Source organism: Trichoderma breve (assembly GCF_028502605.1).
Source record: "Trichoderma breve strain T069 chromosome 7 map unlocalized scaffold00008, whole genome shotgun sequence".
In the NCBI taxonomy this organism is placed as follows: domain Eukaryota; kingdom Fungi; phylum Ascomycota; class Sordariomycetes; order Hypocreales; family Hypocreaceae; genus Trichoderma; species Trichoderma breve.
The window spans coordinates 1,342,919-1,359,110 of record NW_026611594.1 but is presented as its reverse complement, the minus strand read 5'-3'; the positions used below and the strand labels follow the sequence as shown (position 1 = coordinate 1,359,110).

Below are 16,192 nucleotides of genomic sequence, written 5' to 3'. Positions count from 1 at the left end.
TTGTTGAGTCTACTAGTTTCATCATCTTAACCTGTCAGTTACAGAACTTGTATGATGGAAGTAGCCTACCAAGTGAATAGGCGAAAAGGTATTAGGAAATCTCTGTCTTGATAAAATTAGCTAACCGACTATGAAGCCTGCGACTTATGTTTCTTCAAGAAGATCAAATGCGATATGCTTGAGCCAACCTGTTCCAACTGTCGGCTTTACAAGGCAGAATGCTGCACTACGCGAGCGCGGAAACGATTTAAATCCGCTCAGCCACAGCCAGCAGAGCTGCCTTGCTCACCAGTAGCTCCTGATCACGCCGCCATGGCCAGTCAAGATGGGTGTGTAGATTGGATGCTGTCTCGTGAATGTGCTTGTGGTTAACTAACTACGAAAGGACGAGGCGAATCGAAAGCATTGAATCGAGGCTTGCTCGCATGGAGGAACGGATCGAACAAATTTTTGGTGCTGTGACTGCGGCTACTACCCAATCTCAAGAGACACCATCTCTGGTGACTACAGCACTGTCACCATTTCCAGTGCCAAATCAGCTGCCCGACCAGCCCCTAACTCATTTTGACAATGATTTTACCGGCGTTTTGAGTCAGCTCTCTAGTGTGACTCACCCAGTTGATTTGGCTGCATCTGAAACCCTTATGTCTGACACGAAGTGGACCAACTCATATCCTCACCTCCCGCCCTTTGAGGAAATTCAGCCCATCATAGAACACTATTTCACCCACATAAACTCATTGATGCCGCTCTTCTCGCAAACAACATTCCTCCGCAAGCTACATGACTATTACGCATCTGAGTGTCAAAATCCTCGAAAGACATGGGCTGCAATAAATATCGTGCTGGCGCTGGGCACTCGCTTGCCCACTTCTCCTTCTGATGATCTCGATTTACAAAATGAAGATGGCCAAGCGGCTAAGTATGTCAGCAATGTTCAATCAGTCCTCTCAGAGTTGGTTACTCGAGACGTGGACTTGCTTAGCTTGCAGGTTATCCTAGGACTAGTCATCATTTTCAACAGCCTGAAAGATTCAAGTCCTGCAGTGGTGCTTATTGGGACGGCAATTCGCCTCGCCCACCGTCTGCACCTCCACAGTCGAGATCACCAACATAACAGCCCTGATGAGGTCCTGCAGCGCAGCCGTGTCTTTTGGATTGCCTACCTGTTTGATAAGGATATATGTATCCGCCATCATACGCCATCAGTTCAAGCCGACGATGACATCGACCTAGACCTCCCAACTGACATGCCTCCTGACGGAGCTGGGAACGTTTACGCCAAAGATGGCCGTTTCTTAGTCAATTTCTTCCGACTCCGGCTGCGATTGGCGCATGTTCAAGGCCAAGTATATGATCAACTCTTCTCTACTCGGGCCTCCAAGATCACGCCACAAGAACGCCAAAGACGCGTTGCTCTCCTCCACAACCAGCTGGAGCGCTGGAGATTGACAGTGCCGCCCGAGCTGCAGGCAGATGTTGTAACTGAGCACGCCAACCGCACAGCAATTTTCTGGCTCTGTATGACGCACTTCTCGTATCTTGGATGTCTAGTTATGATTCACGGGATGTGGAGTCACGATGCCGAGTGGCGGAAGCGTCTGAAGCCCTCAACCTTTGGAAGTGACGATATAGACCGCCCCAGATCGCTTCCACCCCTCCCTGGGGGCTGGAAATACTGCGTCCATATGAGCAGGCACTGCATGATGCTGATGTGTCGGGCTCCCTTGAGCGATTGTAGCATATGGTAAGCTCGCGAAGTGAGTCTCGGGACTAGAAATTTGCTTGGCACGCTAACAGAAGATTGTACAGGACGAATGGATGTGCCTATTTCTCGGCCTTGATTATTATTCTGGCCAACCTCCTTGAGAATCCCATGCACAAGGCAGTGGACGATGACTTACGACTCACACACTATGCCGTCGGAATATTTGACAGGATGAGTGATGCGTCCAGCATTGTGCAAATGAAGCGTCTGAATGTAGTTGCTGCCGAGCTGGATCGTCGCGCGAGGCTGGTCGTCAAGCACGTACGGCAGTTCATCGCGGTGAATGGGTCTCCTCCGTTAGAAAGACACTACCACCGCGAGATCGATCAAGGCTCGCTCACTGGTCTACAGTGGGACTGGGGAGACGATGGTGTTGAAGCCTGGCCGAACATGGATGTCTCATTAGTGAGTATACGCGATTTCTATCAGGATAACAAAGACCTGGTTCTCATAAATATATTCATGATACTAACAGAAGGCCACAGAATGACGCCTACAGTAGCATTATCTTCGGAAGCGAGTTGCCAGGTGTTGAATTTGGACCGTTTGATAACTGGATGGAAACCCAAATGGGCAAACTGTTCAGCCCCCCGCAGTTTAGTACATTCACCGGCTTTTCAGGATGATTTTGTACTTTACTGGTTCATTATCGACAAGAGCATGCTACCCAAGCTGTTTGCACAAGAAGATAATGTCAATGCGCGCACGTCGAGGCTGCAGACGGTAGAACGGAATGTCGAGACCCCGTAATGAACCGTGTACCTAGGTTGTAAGGTTGAATATGTGGATGTTTTCTCAAGGGATACACCGATAAGAACTCCCTTTCAATTGCCCGAGAGTTAGGAGTTGTTGATTATGGTTACCTGAACTTAGAGGCAACTAAAAGCTGCTATTAGTTTAGTCTTTCTGTTCCGTCCCAGAGCACGTACCCCCGCCTACTAACAGCCAGAAGATGTTGCCTTAGATACCTTAGGTACCCAGCAGGCAGTAGCATCATGGCAATCAATTCATCCTTTGAGCCGCTTATACGATAAATACGGCCTGTGTAGCGACAATCCTGCTCCCTGGACTATTCTGCTATAACCATGCCTTCCTTCGGCGGCGGCGACATTCTCTCGGTAAGTTACGATACTTCAAAAGAGACTCTAGTACGTCCAATTGACGAATGATTACTACCAGGCTGCGGCAGTTGCCACAGTCGTGGTGGATGTAACGGTGCACCCCATGGACACCATCATTACAAGAATCCAATCGCCCGCCTACAGGACGCACTACCGCCAGTTGAATGGCCTGTTCCATCCCAGTCTGTTTCGCGGGCTCTATCAAGGCTTTGGTCCAACTTTGATAGCTGGAATACCATCATCCGCAGCCTTCTTTGCAATCTATGAGGCCTCAAAGAGCCTCTTTGAAAATGCGCAGAAATCGGGTCATTTACAGTTTGTCCCTCTTCCAATTGCACATGCAATCAGTGGTGCGGCCGCGGATCTCATGGCCTGTGCCATCATCAATCCAGCGGAAGTGCTTAAGCAGAATGCACAAGTCTCCCAACAAAGGAGCACATCTCCTGGACAGCGTTCGCATCTGATGCAGGCCTTGAAGACGTTTTCACGGCAACCCACCCGGCTATGGACAGGTTATACCATGTTAGTGGCCAGCTCTCTGCCAGGGACTAGTCTGACATTTAGCCTGTATGAATGGCTCAAGAAGAGATTGACGGCGGGGGATAGTGATCTGGCTCGTGACATTCAGTATCAAGCAAAAGTCAGCGCCATGAGTGCTGCCGCCGCAGCTGGCTGTGCTTCATGTATATTTGTTCCTGTGGATGTTGTCAAGACGAGAATGAGGCTGGCGGCGGGCGGCAACACCCCGGCTAGTTCCAGTGCAAAAACAGTCGTTCAGGGCCCCATGGCTACAGCGAAGAATATTCTTCGGACCGAGGGGGTGAGAGGCCTGTTTCGTGGACTCACTTTTACATTCTTAGCAAGCATGTTTGGCGCTGGATTATACCTAGGCTGCTACGAGGGTTGTAAATTATACATGGCAGGCGACGGAGGCTCTGACAAGAAGCTTAGTGGATGATGGCGCCAATTGGGGATTTTTTTGGAAGAACCCGTGGAGGTGAAAGATATTCTCCAAGTTCCAGAGCGGGATCGAATGTATAAATAAGCACATCACTTCTCTAACTACACGGATACCCGGCCAAGAGGTTGCCAATGGCCAAATCATGAGCCCTGACTCCTTCAGCCACTGCTGAAGAGCACTGTGAAACTTCCCTAGGATCTATCACACATCGCCGTTGTCTCACTGAGCACCGCAACTGAGCTACCCGTTGGGGTACGTAATCGTCTGTATTATTAGCGCCTTGCTGCGTCATCTTGCTCAGCCGCGGCTTGGGCAACATGCAGGCACAGCCAGATTGGAATTGAGAAACCTTGCCAGCAAATTCCATGGAACTTGGCTGGTGATTTTATCCACAGCTATCAACGTCGTACTTTTTCATCTCCATGGTGTTAAGGATGCAAATTTGAAGAAGCCGTCGGATAATATGGTGGCCTCCAGCGTATCCCCTACGTTAGATGGCGGTAGCATAACCTCATTTACAATTCCTTGCAAGCAGACGCCCGTCTCGACCGATACGGACTCCGTTACAACACCCACGGCAGACGAGAAAGAAACTTTGGATACAGAAAACACCAAATCACAACCTCTCAAAAGGAAGAAGAAGCCAGTGCCTGGCAAAGGCTTTAGCAAGTCGCGACAAGGTTGTTATAACTGCAAACGACGCAGAGTCAAATGCTCCGAGGCAAAACCAGAATGTTGTAGCTGCAATCGCATGGGGCTCATCTGCGTATATCCAGAGGCTCCGCGGCCTACACTCAAAAGATCACACAACACAGTTTCATCAAGTTCAAAATCATGCGTTAACCTCAATCACCTACAATTCTACCATCATTTCCTACTAGAAGCTTACCCCCCTGCGCCGCATGGTGCAGAACCAGTCTGGCGCAATGTTGCCGCAATGTCTCATGAGGTATGTAGCTCTACTAGAACGTCAACGAATTCAGCTTGAACTGGCGTGTTGATGCCTTGGACAGTACGAGTTCCTTGCCAACGCCATACTTGGCCTTTCTGCCCAGCACCTCACTTTGTTCCACGGCGCAGACTACTCCATCCAGGCACTGGATCTGCGAGTCGCCGCCATCAATGGCCTTAACGAAGCTTTGTCACAACCATGTCTGACGACCATTGACGCCGATGCCCGGTACGCGGCTATTATAGCATTGACTTATCAATCTGCCTATATGCCAGATGCAATGATGGAATTTATAACGATGCTGCGAGGGTGGATGTTTATCCAGACAAAAGTGGTTCCAGACCTCGAAATGTCCATGTTCCGTAACTTTACGAGGGAGGCATTTGTAGGCAGTATGAAACAACATATCGCCTGGCATCTGACCAACAAAAACGCGATTTTGCTAGATGACTGTCTTGCGTCTCTCAAAGTTGTTCGGGTGTTGTGCCAGGGAACCGCAGAGATCAAGTACCTCTCTGCACTCGAAAGGTTGGGTCGCTTGGCCAAGCAGTCTCCCATTGAAGGTACGTCCTGTTTTTATTATTAATGATTACACGCATTAACCTGATACAGCGTTCTTAGAGATTGCGCCTTGCTACGGATTGACAAATAAGATGACGGAAGAGGAGTTTAAGGCATTCACAGAGCCATCCAACAGCTGCGCGCGTGTTTTACTATCCCATTTTCTCATGCTGAACTACGCTTTAGAGCAGCACTTTCTTAGTCCTCAGTCAAAGCACTTTGCCTTTTGCAAAGAGATTAGTACAGCGTGGGTTATTAGGGTAGCTGCAGATCTGCCTTTCAAGTTTCAGCAGCACATGATGTGGCCGCTGGGAATGGCGACTGGCTCAATGAAGACGTGATGATTTTATAATATTATGGAACTAGTCTCTAAATTATAAGTGCGTGGTACATTTGGAGCAAGATAAACGAAAATGGACACGTTTTGTATAAGCCACTCGCATGTTCGCTTGCATTTATGGATTGTATCCCAATTCACACATGCAGCCCGGACTTCTAGCAGCATGCTATGATGTTTTTTTGTGTATCTCATGCCGTGATTCAAGGTGGAGAAGTTGTCCAGATTAGCGCCGAGTGGGACGGCGTCGTTTTCCAATACTTGCGAAAGCGACGAAAGCGATGCTCCGAGCCAATGAATAGTGAGCGGGACCTGTTTAAGCTACGTTCAAATCTAGAATACCAGGCACAACGGGGCTAATCTGTCTCAGGCGTAAACCTCATTCAGCCTTACCAAGGAATATATCGTGTCTATTGCGAATGGCCATCGTTTTCATCCCCGCAAAAACGATTGTGGCCGCGTACAATACCCGCTAGAAAGGAGGCGGTGGCCACTTCCTATGTCAAGATGGCCACGATGATCTCAAAAACGCACCGGTTAGGCGAATGCATATTTGCATTATCTTATAAATCACATCTTTCCTGACAGAACTGAGAACAACGAGTCCTCCTTGAGTTTATAGCAATTGCTTCATCTCAGCGTAAAACAACCAGCATGGTGACGATTACCCCCACGCCCACCCTCTTGTCAGGAACCACTTCAACCGTGATCGTAGCCTGTACGACTGCAGTCCCCGACACCAATGGCTATGTTCCTCCGGACGCCTGCAACGCCAACTATGGCTTTTATCCTCGTTGGGAAGATAATGCCGCCTTTGCGATTGCGTTTGGCTTGACTACGTGTGCGCACCTTGCACAGGCCATTACTTTGAAGAAGGTTTGGAAAAAAAGAACCCTCACTGCCGTGCGCTTGTTAACACTTCCTAGCCATTCTGCTGGGCCATCACCATGGGTGCACTATGGGAGTGCGTTTGCTTCATTCTACGCACGTTGGGTGCAAAAGATCAGCAAAACTCTACATATGTGACCCTTTCGACACTATTATTCCTTCTCGCTCCATTGTGTAGGAAATCACCATCTTTGAGCAGCTCTAACTATGTTCTGACAATGTATGTCCAGGGATAAATGCGTTTGCATACATGGTCGTCTCCCGCCTCATTTACTTCCTCCACCCGAAACAAACAGCACTCAGGATCCCGGCTCGTTGGCTTGCAAAAGGCTTCGTGGCGGCCGATATAATTTCTTTCATCGTTCAAGCTGCTGGCGGTGCGCTCATGGCAGATCAGCACAGCACAGAGAACGCAAGCCTTGGAAGAAAAGTTTACATGGCCGGTGTTGGGGTGCAGCTCTTCTTTGTGTTGATCTTCGTCGTTGTCGTTACGTCCTTTTACCGACAAGTATCGTTTGATATCCGTACCGGTACACTGAAAAATCGGAATAGGTGGATACGTCCTCTCATTCTCGTCATATTTCTTGTTCTCATTCTGATTGTTGTCCGTATACTCTCGCCGTCTACACCACACCTGGTACTAACACACCAACCAGGAGCGAATTACGTTTCGACTTATCGAGTTTAGCGGTGGCGTGTCCTCTTCCAACGAAATACTGCGTCACGAAGCCTACCAGTTATATCTTGATGCGTTACCCATGCTTCTTGCTCTGGCGTCTCTGAATCTGGTGCATCCTGGGATGGTTCTGAAGGGGCCCGGAAGCAGTTTTCCTTCGTCCAAAATTCACTGGTGGAAGGGTCGCTCTGCTGCTTTTGAACCAATCACTCTTCAGTCTTTTGATCGGCGAGAGCATTCATCAGCTGAGTAATGTGGTTGAGCCAAAGGTGAAAGTAGTGGAGATGCATGGATACCAGAAAGGAATTAGACTAACTCTGGTCATAATTTATTAAGTTCATCATGATATTGTTCTTGCATCCATCACGAGATTTAGTTTTTACGGCATATTCTTTAATGTTGCAAATTGCTTGAGTTGGCTTAGAAACATGTTCACAAAGCTGTTGTTAGAAATAAGTATAGTTCAAGTGAAAGTGCGGAGTCGTGATGAGTACATATATCAAGAACATACCATTGGATTGTAGACACCTAAGAACTTGTAGACGTACAGAATCGTCCGCTACACATGTGCAGACCTAAATTGCGACCAAAGAGCAGGTGAGCGCTATGATTGATGAATTGCATACTCGCATCTACCACGGATTACGAGGCTAATTATATGAGCAGATCATATTTGGGCCACTTCAGGAGCAGTTGAATATAAGTTTATAAGATGGATCTTTCCAATTCTAGTCACTTATTAAGAACTACGAGTAGAGTACGAAGCTACAAGCCTCACCGTGATATGAGCTGAATCAGATTGAACACTCAAAATCTACCCTACAATTCTAGCACAGCTCAAATTCCATACCATCTAACCCTTGTACAAGCGATACCCGAGGTTAGCCAAGGGGGTCATGACCCTACCGTAGCGAGCCAGCTTGATCTGTGTTGGTCATGATGATCTCGTAACAAAAGTACCATTGAAGCCCCATAATTTAGGGTAGGATCGAGGTTTCCGTCCGCCGCGGTGATGCCGCATCTGTCTAAAATCTGCGCGTCGGCAAGTATTACGACAACAGCGGAATTAATTTTACCCATGAATTACGAGTCGGTTTCACTTTTTCATCATTCAACCAACCACTCTACATTGAATACGTAGTAAAGCTACCAATATCATACCTATGTACTTTGGGATAGACTTGGCCAGCTTTACTTGCAACCTTAGATGTTATTGAGCCTCTAGGAAGCCATGTCAATTGACTCCTATCGGTATGGCATTTGGTCCGCGGTACCGTTTCCTAGGCCCCGGTACCTTTTCTAGGCCCCCTGCTCTCTGTATTCCCAAGAAGCAGCAGCATCCACCTCTGCCACCCACCTCGGTTTTCTGGACGCGTTCCACCAGGTGCATTGCATGAACATGCTTCGCCATTGCATCGACCGAAAAAACATGATCGATCACTATCAGGGTAGAGCTTTTAGACTCTAGCCCGAGAATATTTGACACGAGAATATGGCATGGTAGGATTACTTTTAGCGGGACAAGTTTGGGAACAGCGAATAGTGCAAAGTAATAAAAAGACACAGTCGGCGAGGAAGAAGACTGGGATAATATTTTGACATTTTTTTATTTTTAAATTGCTGTTTGCTCCAGTTCTCATCGAGACCACAGACAGCGCTGGCTTTGAAGGACGCGTAGTACGTACCAGAGTTGTGTAACGCCAATGGTAAATGCTCAATCACAAATGACGACCAGGAACCTAGAGGGTCGGGTTTTGTATACGACACTTCACAAGCGGATGCCTGTACTGTCTCTCACGCAGCATACAAAGCGTAGCAAACAGATACTCCAGTAGCAGTATGCTTATGGTAGCAGTGGGAATATTGGAGCCTGTACAGCGTTAAAACTGACTGCATACATTATGTAGTATTGGTGATTCATGAACCTCTCTCAAAAGTGATATGACTCCTCCCGGGCAGGGCGTACCCATGCCATGTCCGCCTTGGATATCATCTACAGTAGGCGATCTGCTTAAATTGTGGCCCCGTCTGGGTCTCGACGTGTAGATCTGCTTTGTTATCACATATAGTTTAAAGCAACAGCCTTCTGAGAGAATGATGTCTTCATAGCGGCCCAGGCTGTGGAAAGTTTGGAGAGGGCAATTGCGATTCTGCAATCAACGAATTGAAGAAAATGCAAACTCGCAATGTATAAAGTAAGCAATAGAAATGGTGTGTATGTAAATATCCTTAAATCTCAAATTGCTTCTCTATATATGCACGCAAGTCAAACTCTACGCCCTCTTGTGAACTAGGTGGCGTTTTCCTAAGGTTGATCACAGCTCATCTCCACAGCAAACACCCAAGCAAATATAATCATATTATGTTGCTAATAGTGCAATAGACTTGTGAAATTCAGGGGTTTGACGATCTCCTGTAAAAAATTGGACACCAAATACACGGCGTCCATGCAGCTTGCCGTGGTAGCACTGTCCAGATTCCTCGTACCTTGGTTCATCTTCCTTCTTGATGTTCCATTCAGTACTATGCTTGGTGAATTGGTAATGTCACCGTAACCGACCGCATAAGATTTTGCTTAATGTACTCCGTAGGTCCCTCTCTCTGCATGCTGCATCGCCTATGGGCGGATTCTATGTATTGACTGGTCCGCCTCCACGGCGCAAACTCCATATCAATACTTAACTTATTTGTTATGCCATTCTGGTCGGTCAGTTGGATTTCGTAATCGGTTTTCTGGTACACAGAGTAAGTAAAACGGCCTGTAAACGATACAGCTGATATTTTTCCAAACTCAAAAAAATATCCTACCTTTAAGTATGTCCTCCGTACTCGCGTCCTTACTCGCCAATTCAATATCTACTGTCTTCAATATTCTCTCCCCCGTTCCACGCCGACCAGTGGACTCTTCGCGCTGGACAGCACCATCGTTCTCATCTAGGCTCATGATGTACCCATCCGACCTCCTGCTGTGGTAGTTGGAGTCTCCACGGCTGGATGCATTGTGGCTAGCGTAGAGAGACGTGGGGAATGCGAGGTCAAAAATGGCTTGAAAGCAGGGTCGCATGACGACCAAGGAGGCAGCAATGATGGTAATGTTCATTTCGACGACAATCATGATATGTGTAGGGATGATTAGCCCTGAGTGAGCAGAAAATTAGATATGTCAGGAGATATTTGACGGATCGGATGGAAAGGCGTACAAGTGAAATCTGTTTTGACGTTGTACAGATCGGTAATCATGTAGAGGCGGACTATAGATATTATAGTATCGCTAGGAAAAGTCAATAATAGTCTGTAAATCCAGGGGTAAATTTGTATGTACATCAAACCAAAGAGGATCAGAGCAGTCAGTTGCTTCACTTCAATGCGCTTGTTCTTGGCCAGATATAGTACCGGTAACGGAATGCAAATCAGGCATATACTAGTAGATACGTTGACGGAGCCGGTGACATAGTTGAACATGACCGTTGTATCAATGCAATGCCCTGGGACTTTAGGTAGCCAACTCTTATATACCGGGTCGCAGGCAAACATGCTCACGAGTGTAGCAGCTGTGAAGAAGCCCGCGAGAACCACCATGAGGGTGTAGTTAACAGCACGGGAGAATTTGACGAGGGGGTGATCGACGAGGGTCATGAGGTCGCGATAAACAAACGTCAGGGAGAGTTTACTGAACAAAAGCGGAAGCTTGGTGAAGATTTGGATGAGCCAGAACATCTGCTGCTGTTAAATAATGCGAAAATAGTGTTATAGAATTTGATGTGACCTACGAGGTTGGTCTTGTAGGACCCTTGGAGATCTGGCGGGAGATCCCTTTGGTGGCGGCCATAGCCAAATGCGGCCGTGACTGGAAGAAGTTTAGATTTTGGACCGATACAGAAACATAAAGAATGGCTTTTGCGCACTGGTAATATCAAGAATCAGATGTATGACAGCAGCTAGCTGAAGTATGGTCAGTCAAACGGAATTTTGCCCCTCCTACAAGACACTCAACTCACCATGGCCGTGCTGACCAGGTAATCTGAAATCGCGAGCCGGCTCTGCGACCATCGATGCCAGACTCTCAATACGACGACCGATAAGGCTAGAACCGTGATTGAAATGTCAACGCCGAGAAAGAGGGCGACCCTGGATTCTGGCATCTTGACGACGGCCTCTCAATGGATCACCAAGTTGAAAGAGGAGGAAAGAACAGTCATAATCTTCCTCTCTCCCTACGGTTGAAACTAGCTACTACGCCTACCTATACTTCAAACTTGTTACAGTATGTGGAAGAAGAATCCTACATAGATAGGGATGGCATGGGCGCCTTGCTGACTGTGAACATGGGATTGTAGTATTCGGACATGGCCATAGCGTAAGTGCAGACGTGGAGCAACACACCGAGTCCGGCTCAGAATCCGGTGCAGGGGTTTGTTTTGCGCTACTGCGCCGATGTCGAAATTGAGTGTTAGTCGAAGAAACACATGCCGGCAAAGTGCGCGAACCCAGCTTAGAGGGAATGTCTCTGTTGGTTGACCACAGGCCCCGCCGAGTGTGCAACAAGCGGGTAAGTTCCGAGGACTTTTATTTATCTCTACCTAGATGTGCTGAGGATTTCTCTTTCATCCATCACCCATCCAAGCTTTCCGTATCCAACCATCATGGCGGCTGAGGACGACACCGTCATCAATGTGCCGGCAAGCACTGAGAAGTCGAGCCACACCAGCATTGCCAACGAGGAGGTGGCCGCTGCCGATCGTAGTTCCACGCCCAAGGACTCTGACGATGATGGCGAGTTTTATGAAGACCCCAAGGCCGCCCGGCGACTGTTAATCAAATGCGACATCCGCCTGATCCCCATCTTGGGATGCCTATATCTCGTGTCCTTTTTGGACCGGTCGAACATTGCCAATGCGCGGCTTTTCAAGCTGGAGACGTCGCTTCATATGCCGTCGAATGGGTTTAACACCTGCCTGTGGATTTTCTACCTTCCTTTCGTGATCGTAGAGATCCCGAGTAACTTGTTTATGAGTTTGAATAAAATCAAGCCCAACCACTGGCTTGCGGGAGCGATGCTGATTCTTGGCATGTCTTGGATAATGTGTGATTTGAGACGTATTTTCTAACCAGATTTAGGTATTGTTTCGATGTGCCAGGGACTCACGAGGAGCTATGGTGGGCTTCTTGCTTGTAGATTCATCATGGGCATCATGGAGGCTGGTCTGCCGCCCGGTATGTATCAACCTACTATTCTTTTGAGGGTTCCGTAACTGATGCCCCCAGGGGCCGCTCTTCTTATTGGGCAATACTATAAGCGCAGTGAGTTTTATATCCGCTTCTCATATTTCATCTGCTTTGCTCTGCTCGGTAGCGCTTTCAGCGGCGTAAGTCTTATATCCCCCATGTCAGAGTAACATCGCTAACGAAGCACAGCTCCTCGCATACGCCATCGAGCACATGAATGGAATGCATGGATATGAGGCCTGGCGATGGATTTTCATCCTCGAGGGCCTCTTCACCTTTGCCTTCGGACTCGCAGCATGGTTCATCATCCCAGCCTTCCCGCAAGAGGCAACCTTCCTCAGCGACGATGAGCGAGCCATGCTTCTCGCCCGCCTCCGCCACGATCGCGGGAGAGAGAGGGTTGACTTCAAGGGAATTAACTGGTTGAAGCTTCTTACTGACTGGAAGATCTGGTCGTTCACCCTTATCTACTTCTGTGCCGACATGGGCGCGGCATCCATCTCATCCTTCACCCCAACCATCCTTGCCCAGCTCGGTTGGAGCGCCTCACGAGCCCAAGTGATGAGCATTCCCATCTGGATGGTAGGCATTGTCGTCACTCTGTCTACTTCCTATGCTTCTGGGAAACTCTCCCTCCGCTGGCCGTTTGTGCTCACCGGCGCCATCTTCTCTCTCATCGGTTGGTGTATACAGTACACCCAGGTCCAGCCACCGGCAGTGCGTTACTTTGCTCTGTACATCATCGCTTTTGGTTCATTTATGCAGTTCCCCATCCTTATCGGCTGGCTCAACAGTAACCTACGCGGTCGCCCGCAGCAGGCTGTCGCGAGTGCCGTTCAGCTGGGGATGGGTAACTGTGCGAACTTCGTGGCGAGCAATGTGTTCATCACTAAGCAGGCGCCGACATACCCTACTGGGTTTGCTACGGGTGTCGGCTTCGCAACACTCGCAACTGTAAGCATACTTTTGGTGACAGGGGCCTTGGCTTGGCATAATAGACAGTTTGACCGGAAGCATCGGGATGGGGGCGAGAACGTGGAGGACCAGGAGAACTTTAGATACATGTTATAGATCATTGCATGCATGTAGACATGGAAGGGGAGGATACGACTTTGACGCAAAGTACCACGGTAATTAATGACTCTAATTCTGAAGAATCTAATAGAAACCTCGCCTTCTTCTCTCGCTAAACCGGTGTAATATATACACTCCATTTTAAATCATCCATGCAAGATACGTATACTGTAATATTCTCATGGTAAAGGTACTTAGTATTCATACGGTACTTACTCCGTACATACTGCATCTTTGCCACTTATCTCTAATGGTGGTGCCTAATGGCGCCGAGAACATCGAACCTTTCCGTTGAAGGGCAAAAGAGATTGCGGCATCCAATTGACATCTCCACTTATGCGGTTGGTCCCTAGCGTTGTAGAGCATACCCCTGAAGCCATTCGAAGCTACTCGGCTTCGTTCGTCTCGGGATGCATAAGCGCTACCGACTTTGAACCCTGCGACTTCTCCGCCAGCCCACATATTAAAAGTTCCAAGCTTTAATAGGTTATTTCTGAGCTTGTGGTGGAGAGGAAATTCCTTCTTGATTGCATCCCTTGGCACACGATGAAACATTGCATGGGATATGTAGCACTGTATGTTGGTCGTACATACGAGTACCATGCAACAGACTGCGATTACAAATGCCTCGCGGTCCGAATCAAACCGCGAGAGGTTCCCGAATTCAGGTTAGGCCAGTCAAGCTGAATCATTCACCATGTGTAACCTGCGGCCTTTCGGATAGCGGTCCTGTCGAGACGAGCATTTCAATCGCACCTTTCCTTGGCTGATTTGGAGGTTGCAACACAGCAGCAGAGACGACGGAGGATCCTTACATTATATACTATTTCAGCTTCTGCTTGATAGAGCTTGTAAGAGACAATGGTTTCCACTTCTATTGAAACGCGGCTGTTCATAAACGGCAAGGTATGAAGTGACTGCGCAATGTCTTTCTTGCCTAACTCACATCCCGCAGTTCCGACCGTCCTCTAACAATGAGACATTTGATCTTCTTTCTGCAAAGTCTGATTCATTACTAGCAAAAGGTAAGGTTCTCCTATCGATGCTTATGCTCTGTCGACGTGGGTTTTGACAAGATAATGAAATAGTATATGAAGCGACCAAGGAAGATGTAGACGACGCTGTAGCGGCTGCCAAAGCTGCCTTCCCAGCGTGGGCCAGTCTTTCACCGTACGAAAGAGGCAGATATCTCGTGCGGCTCGCCGACCTCATCGTGGAGGCTAATGCAGATCTAGCGCATCTGGAGGCTGAGTCCATGGGTAGACCTGTATCAACGTACTTCGATGCGACCGTGGGTGCCAAGTACTTCCGCTATTTCTCTGAGGCAGCATATCCTCAAGGAGGTTCAAGCTTGAATACTCCGGGGTTTGTAAACATTACTTTGAAGCAGCCGGTAGGTGTCGTTGCGGCGATTATTCCTTGGAATGCACCTCTCGTCTTCTTTTGTAAAAAGCTGGCACCAGCATTAGCCGCCGGCAATGCTGTCGTTCTCAAGAGTAGTGAGAAAGCGCCGTTGACGGTTAGTTCTCTCTGATACCCTTCACATCTGCTTCCCATTCTAAATTTCCACAGTCTCTGTACGTCGCTATGCTCGCCCAAAAAGCCGGCTTCCCCCCTGGCGTCCTCAACGTTCTCTCTGGCCACGGCCCCGTCTCCGGCGCGGCGCTCGCTTCGCATATGGACATCCGGGCCTTGACATTCACCGGATCCAACCGCACGGGAAAACTAATCGCCAAGATGGCCGCCGATTCCAACATGAAGAACTTGATCTTTGAACTCGGGGGCAAGTCACCCGCCATCATTTTTGACGACGCCGATATTGATGCCGCGGTACGAGAGACTCAGTTCAGCATCCAGCTCATTAGCGGACAGACCTGCATGGCAAATTCGCGCATCTATGTGCAGCGCTCTATCGCTGAATCGTTTGTCGAGAAGTTTAAGGCTGCCTTCACGTCCGCTCGACTGGGTGATCCGACCGACCCCCAAGTCAACCATGGGCCACAGGCGGATAAGATTCAGCACGCCACAGTACTGCGGTATATCGAGCTGGGCAAGAAGACGGGCAAGTTGATAACCGACGAGCAGTCCGCTTCGGGCTTATACATCAACCCTACGATATTCAGAGATGTCCCAGAGGATGCCCAGATCATGAAGGAGGAGATCTTTGGGCCGGTGGTGATCATAAACACATTTGACACAGAAGCGGAAGCAGTGACAAACGCGAACAATACCGAGCATGGCCTGTACGCATCGGTGTATACGAAGGATCTGGATCGAGCGATGAGAGTTGCCTCGAGGCTGGAAGCAGGAACAGTAGGTGTTAACTGCACAAGTCCGACGAAGGGCGACGACATGCCATTTGGTGGGCAAAAGGGGAGTGGAGTGCAAAGGGAGAGTTATATCCATAGTATTGAGACATTTATGGAGACGAAGTCAGTTTTGATCAAGGTGTCAGGACTATGATGGGAAGAAATATTAAGCATCCAATCTGATCGGGGAAACTATAGGGTAATACTACTAGAGGTAGGGAATTGCCATGGCTAGATAGTAACAAACGTTAATCCATCTACCTCTTATGAACGATCACCTACTTTGGAAGTTTATTACCCTGAAAGTTTAGCAAATATG

At 48.3% G+C, this 16,192-nt stretch overlaps 7 protein-coding genes across 7 annotated transcripts; 6 read left to right on the top strand and 1 right to left on the bottom strand.

Annotated features, from left to right (window-relative positions):
* Nucleotides 1-54: 54 nt before the first annotated feature.
* Nucleotides 55-2,394, top strand: T069G_11538 (fungal specific transcription factor domain-containing protein; the record flags this gene model as incomplete). Its single annotated transcript, XM_056178743.1, has 5 exons — nucleotides 55-88; nucleotides 137-329; nucleotides 386-1,747; nucleotides 1,813-2,173; nucleotides 2,254-2,394. The coding sequence occupies 5 exons, from the start codon at nucleotides 55-57 to the stop codon at nucleotides 2,392-2,394; spliced, it is 2,091 nt and encodes a 696-aa protein (XP_056023617.1).
* A 459-nt stretch (nucleotides 2,395-2,853) lies between these two features.
* On the top strand, nucleotides 2,854-3,847 carry T069G_11537 (mitochondrial carrier protein domain-containing protein; the record flags this gene model as incomplete). Its single annotated transcript, XM_056178742.1, has 2 exons — nucleotides 2,854-2,886; nucleotides 2,948-3,847. The coding sequence occupies 2 exons, from the start codon at nucleotides 2,854-2,856 to the stop codon at nucleotides 3,845-3,847; spliced, it is 933 nt and encodes a 310-aa protein (XP_056023616.1).
* Nucleotides 3,848-4,787: 940 nt separating this feature from the next.
* On the top strand, nucleotides 4,788-5,704 carry T069G_11536 (uncharacterized protein; the record flags this gene model as incomplete). The annotated part of the gene is made up of 3 exons (XM_056178741.1): nucleotides 4,788-4,799; nucleotides 4,864-5,365; nucleotides 5,415-5,704. 3 exons carry the CDS (start codon nucleotides 4,788-4,790, stop codon nucleotides 5,702-5,704), a joined length of 804 nt encoding a protein of 267 aa, XP_056023615.1.
* A 650-nt stretch (nucleotides 5,705-6,354) lies between these two features.
* T069G_11535 (RTA1 like protein domain-containing protein) lies at nucleotides 6,355-7,517 on the top strand (the record flags this gene model as incomplete). Its single annotated transcript, XM_056178740.1, has 4 exons — nucleotides 6,355-6,576; nucleotides 6,627-6,762; nucleotides 6,819-7,192; nucleotides 7,245-7,517. The coding sequence occupies 4 exons, from the start codon at nucleotides 6,355-6,357 to the stop codon at nucleotides 7,515-7,517; spliced, it is 1,005 nt and encodes a 334-aa protein (XP_056023614.1).
* Nucleotides 7,518-9,947: 2,430 nt separating this feature from the next.
* On the bottom strand, nucleotides 9,948-11,406 carry T069G_11534 (uncharacterized protein; the record flags this gene model as incomplete). Its single annotated transcript, XM_056178739.1, has 7 exons — nucleotides 9,948-9,997; nucleotides 10,073-10,402; nucleotides 10,465-10,535; nucleotides 10,587-10,987; nucleotides 11,035-11,111; nucleotides 11,170-11,206; nucleotides 11,263-11,406. The coding sequence occupies 7 exons, from the start codon at nucleotides 11,404-11,406 to the stop codon at nucleotides 9,948-9,950; spliced, it is 1,110 nt and encodes a 369-aa protein (XP_056023613.1).
* A 501-nt stretch (nucleotides 11,407-11,907) lies between these two features.
* Nucleotides 11,908-13,561, top strand: T069G_11533 (major facilitator superfamily domain-containing protein; the record flags this gene model as incomplete). The annotated part of the gene is made up of 4 exons (XM_056178738.1): nucleotides 11,908-12,331; nucleotides 12,383-12,478; nucleotides 12,530-12,630; nucleotides 12,680-13,561. The coding sequence occupies 4 exons, from the start codon at nucleotides 11,908-11,910 to the stop codon at nucleotides 13,559-13,561; spliced, it is 1,503 nt and encodes a 500-aa protein (XP_056023612.1).
* An 864-nt stretch (nucleotides 13,562-14,425) lies between these two features.
* On the top strand, nucleotides 14,426-16,027 carry T069G_11532 (aldehyde dehydrogenase family domain-containing protein; the record flags this gene model as incomplete). Its single annotated transcript, XM_056178737.1, has 4 exons — nucleotides 14,426-14,470; nucleotides 14,520-14,589; nucleotides 14,653-15,083; nucleotides 15,137-16,027. The coding sequence occupies 4 exons, from the start codon at nucleotides 14,426-14,428 to the stop codon at nucleotides 16,025-16,027; spliced, it is 1,437 nt and encodes a 478-aa protein (XP_056023611.1).
* Nucleotides 16,028-16,192: the final 165 nt, after the last annotated feature.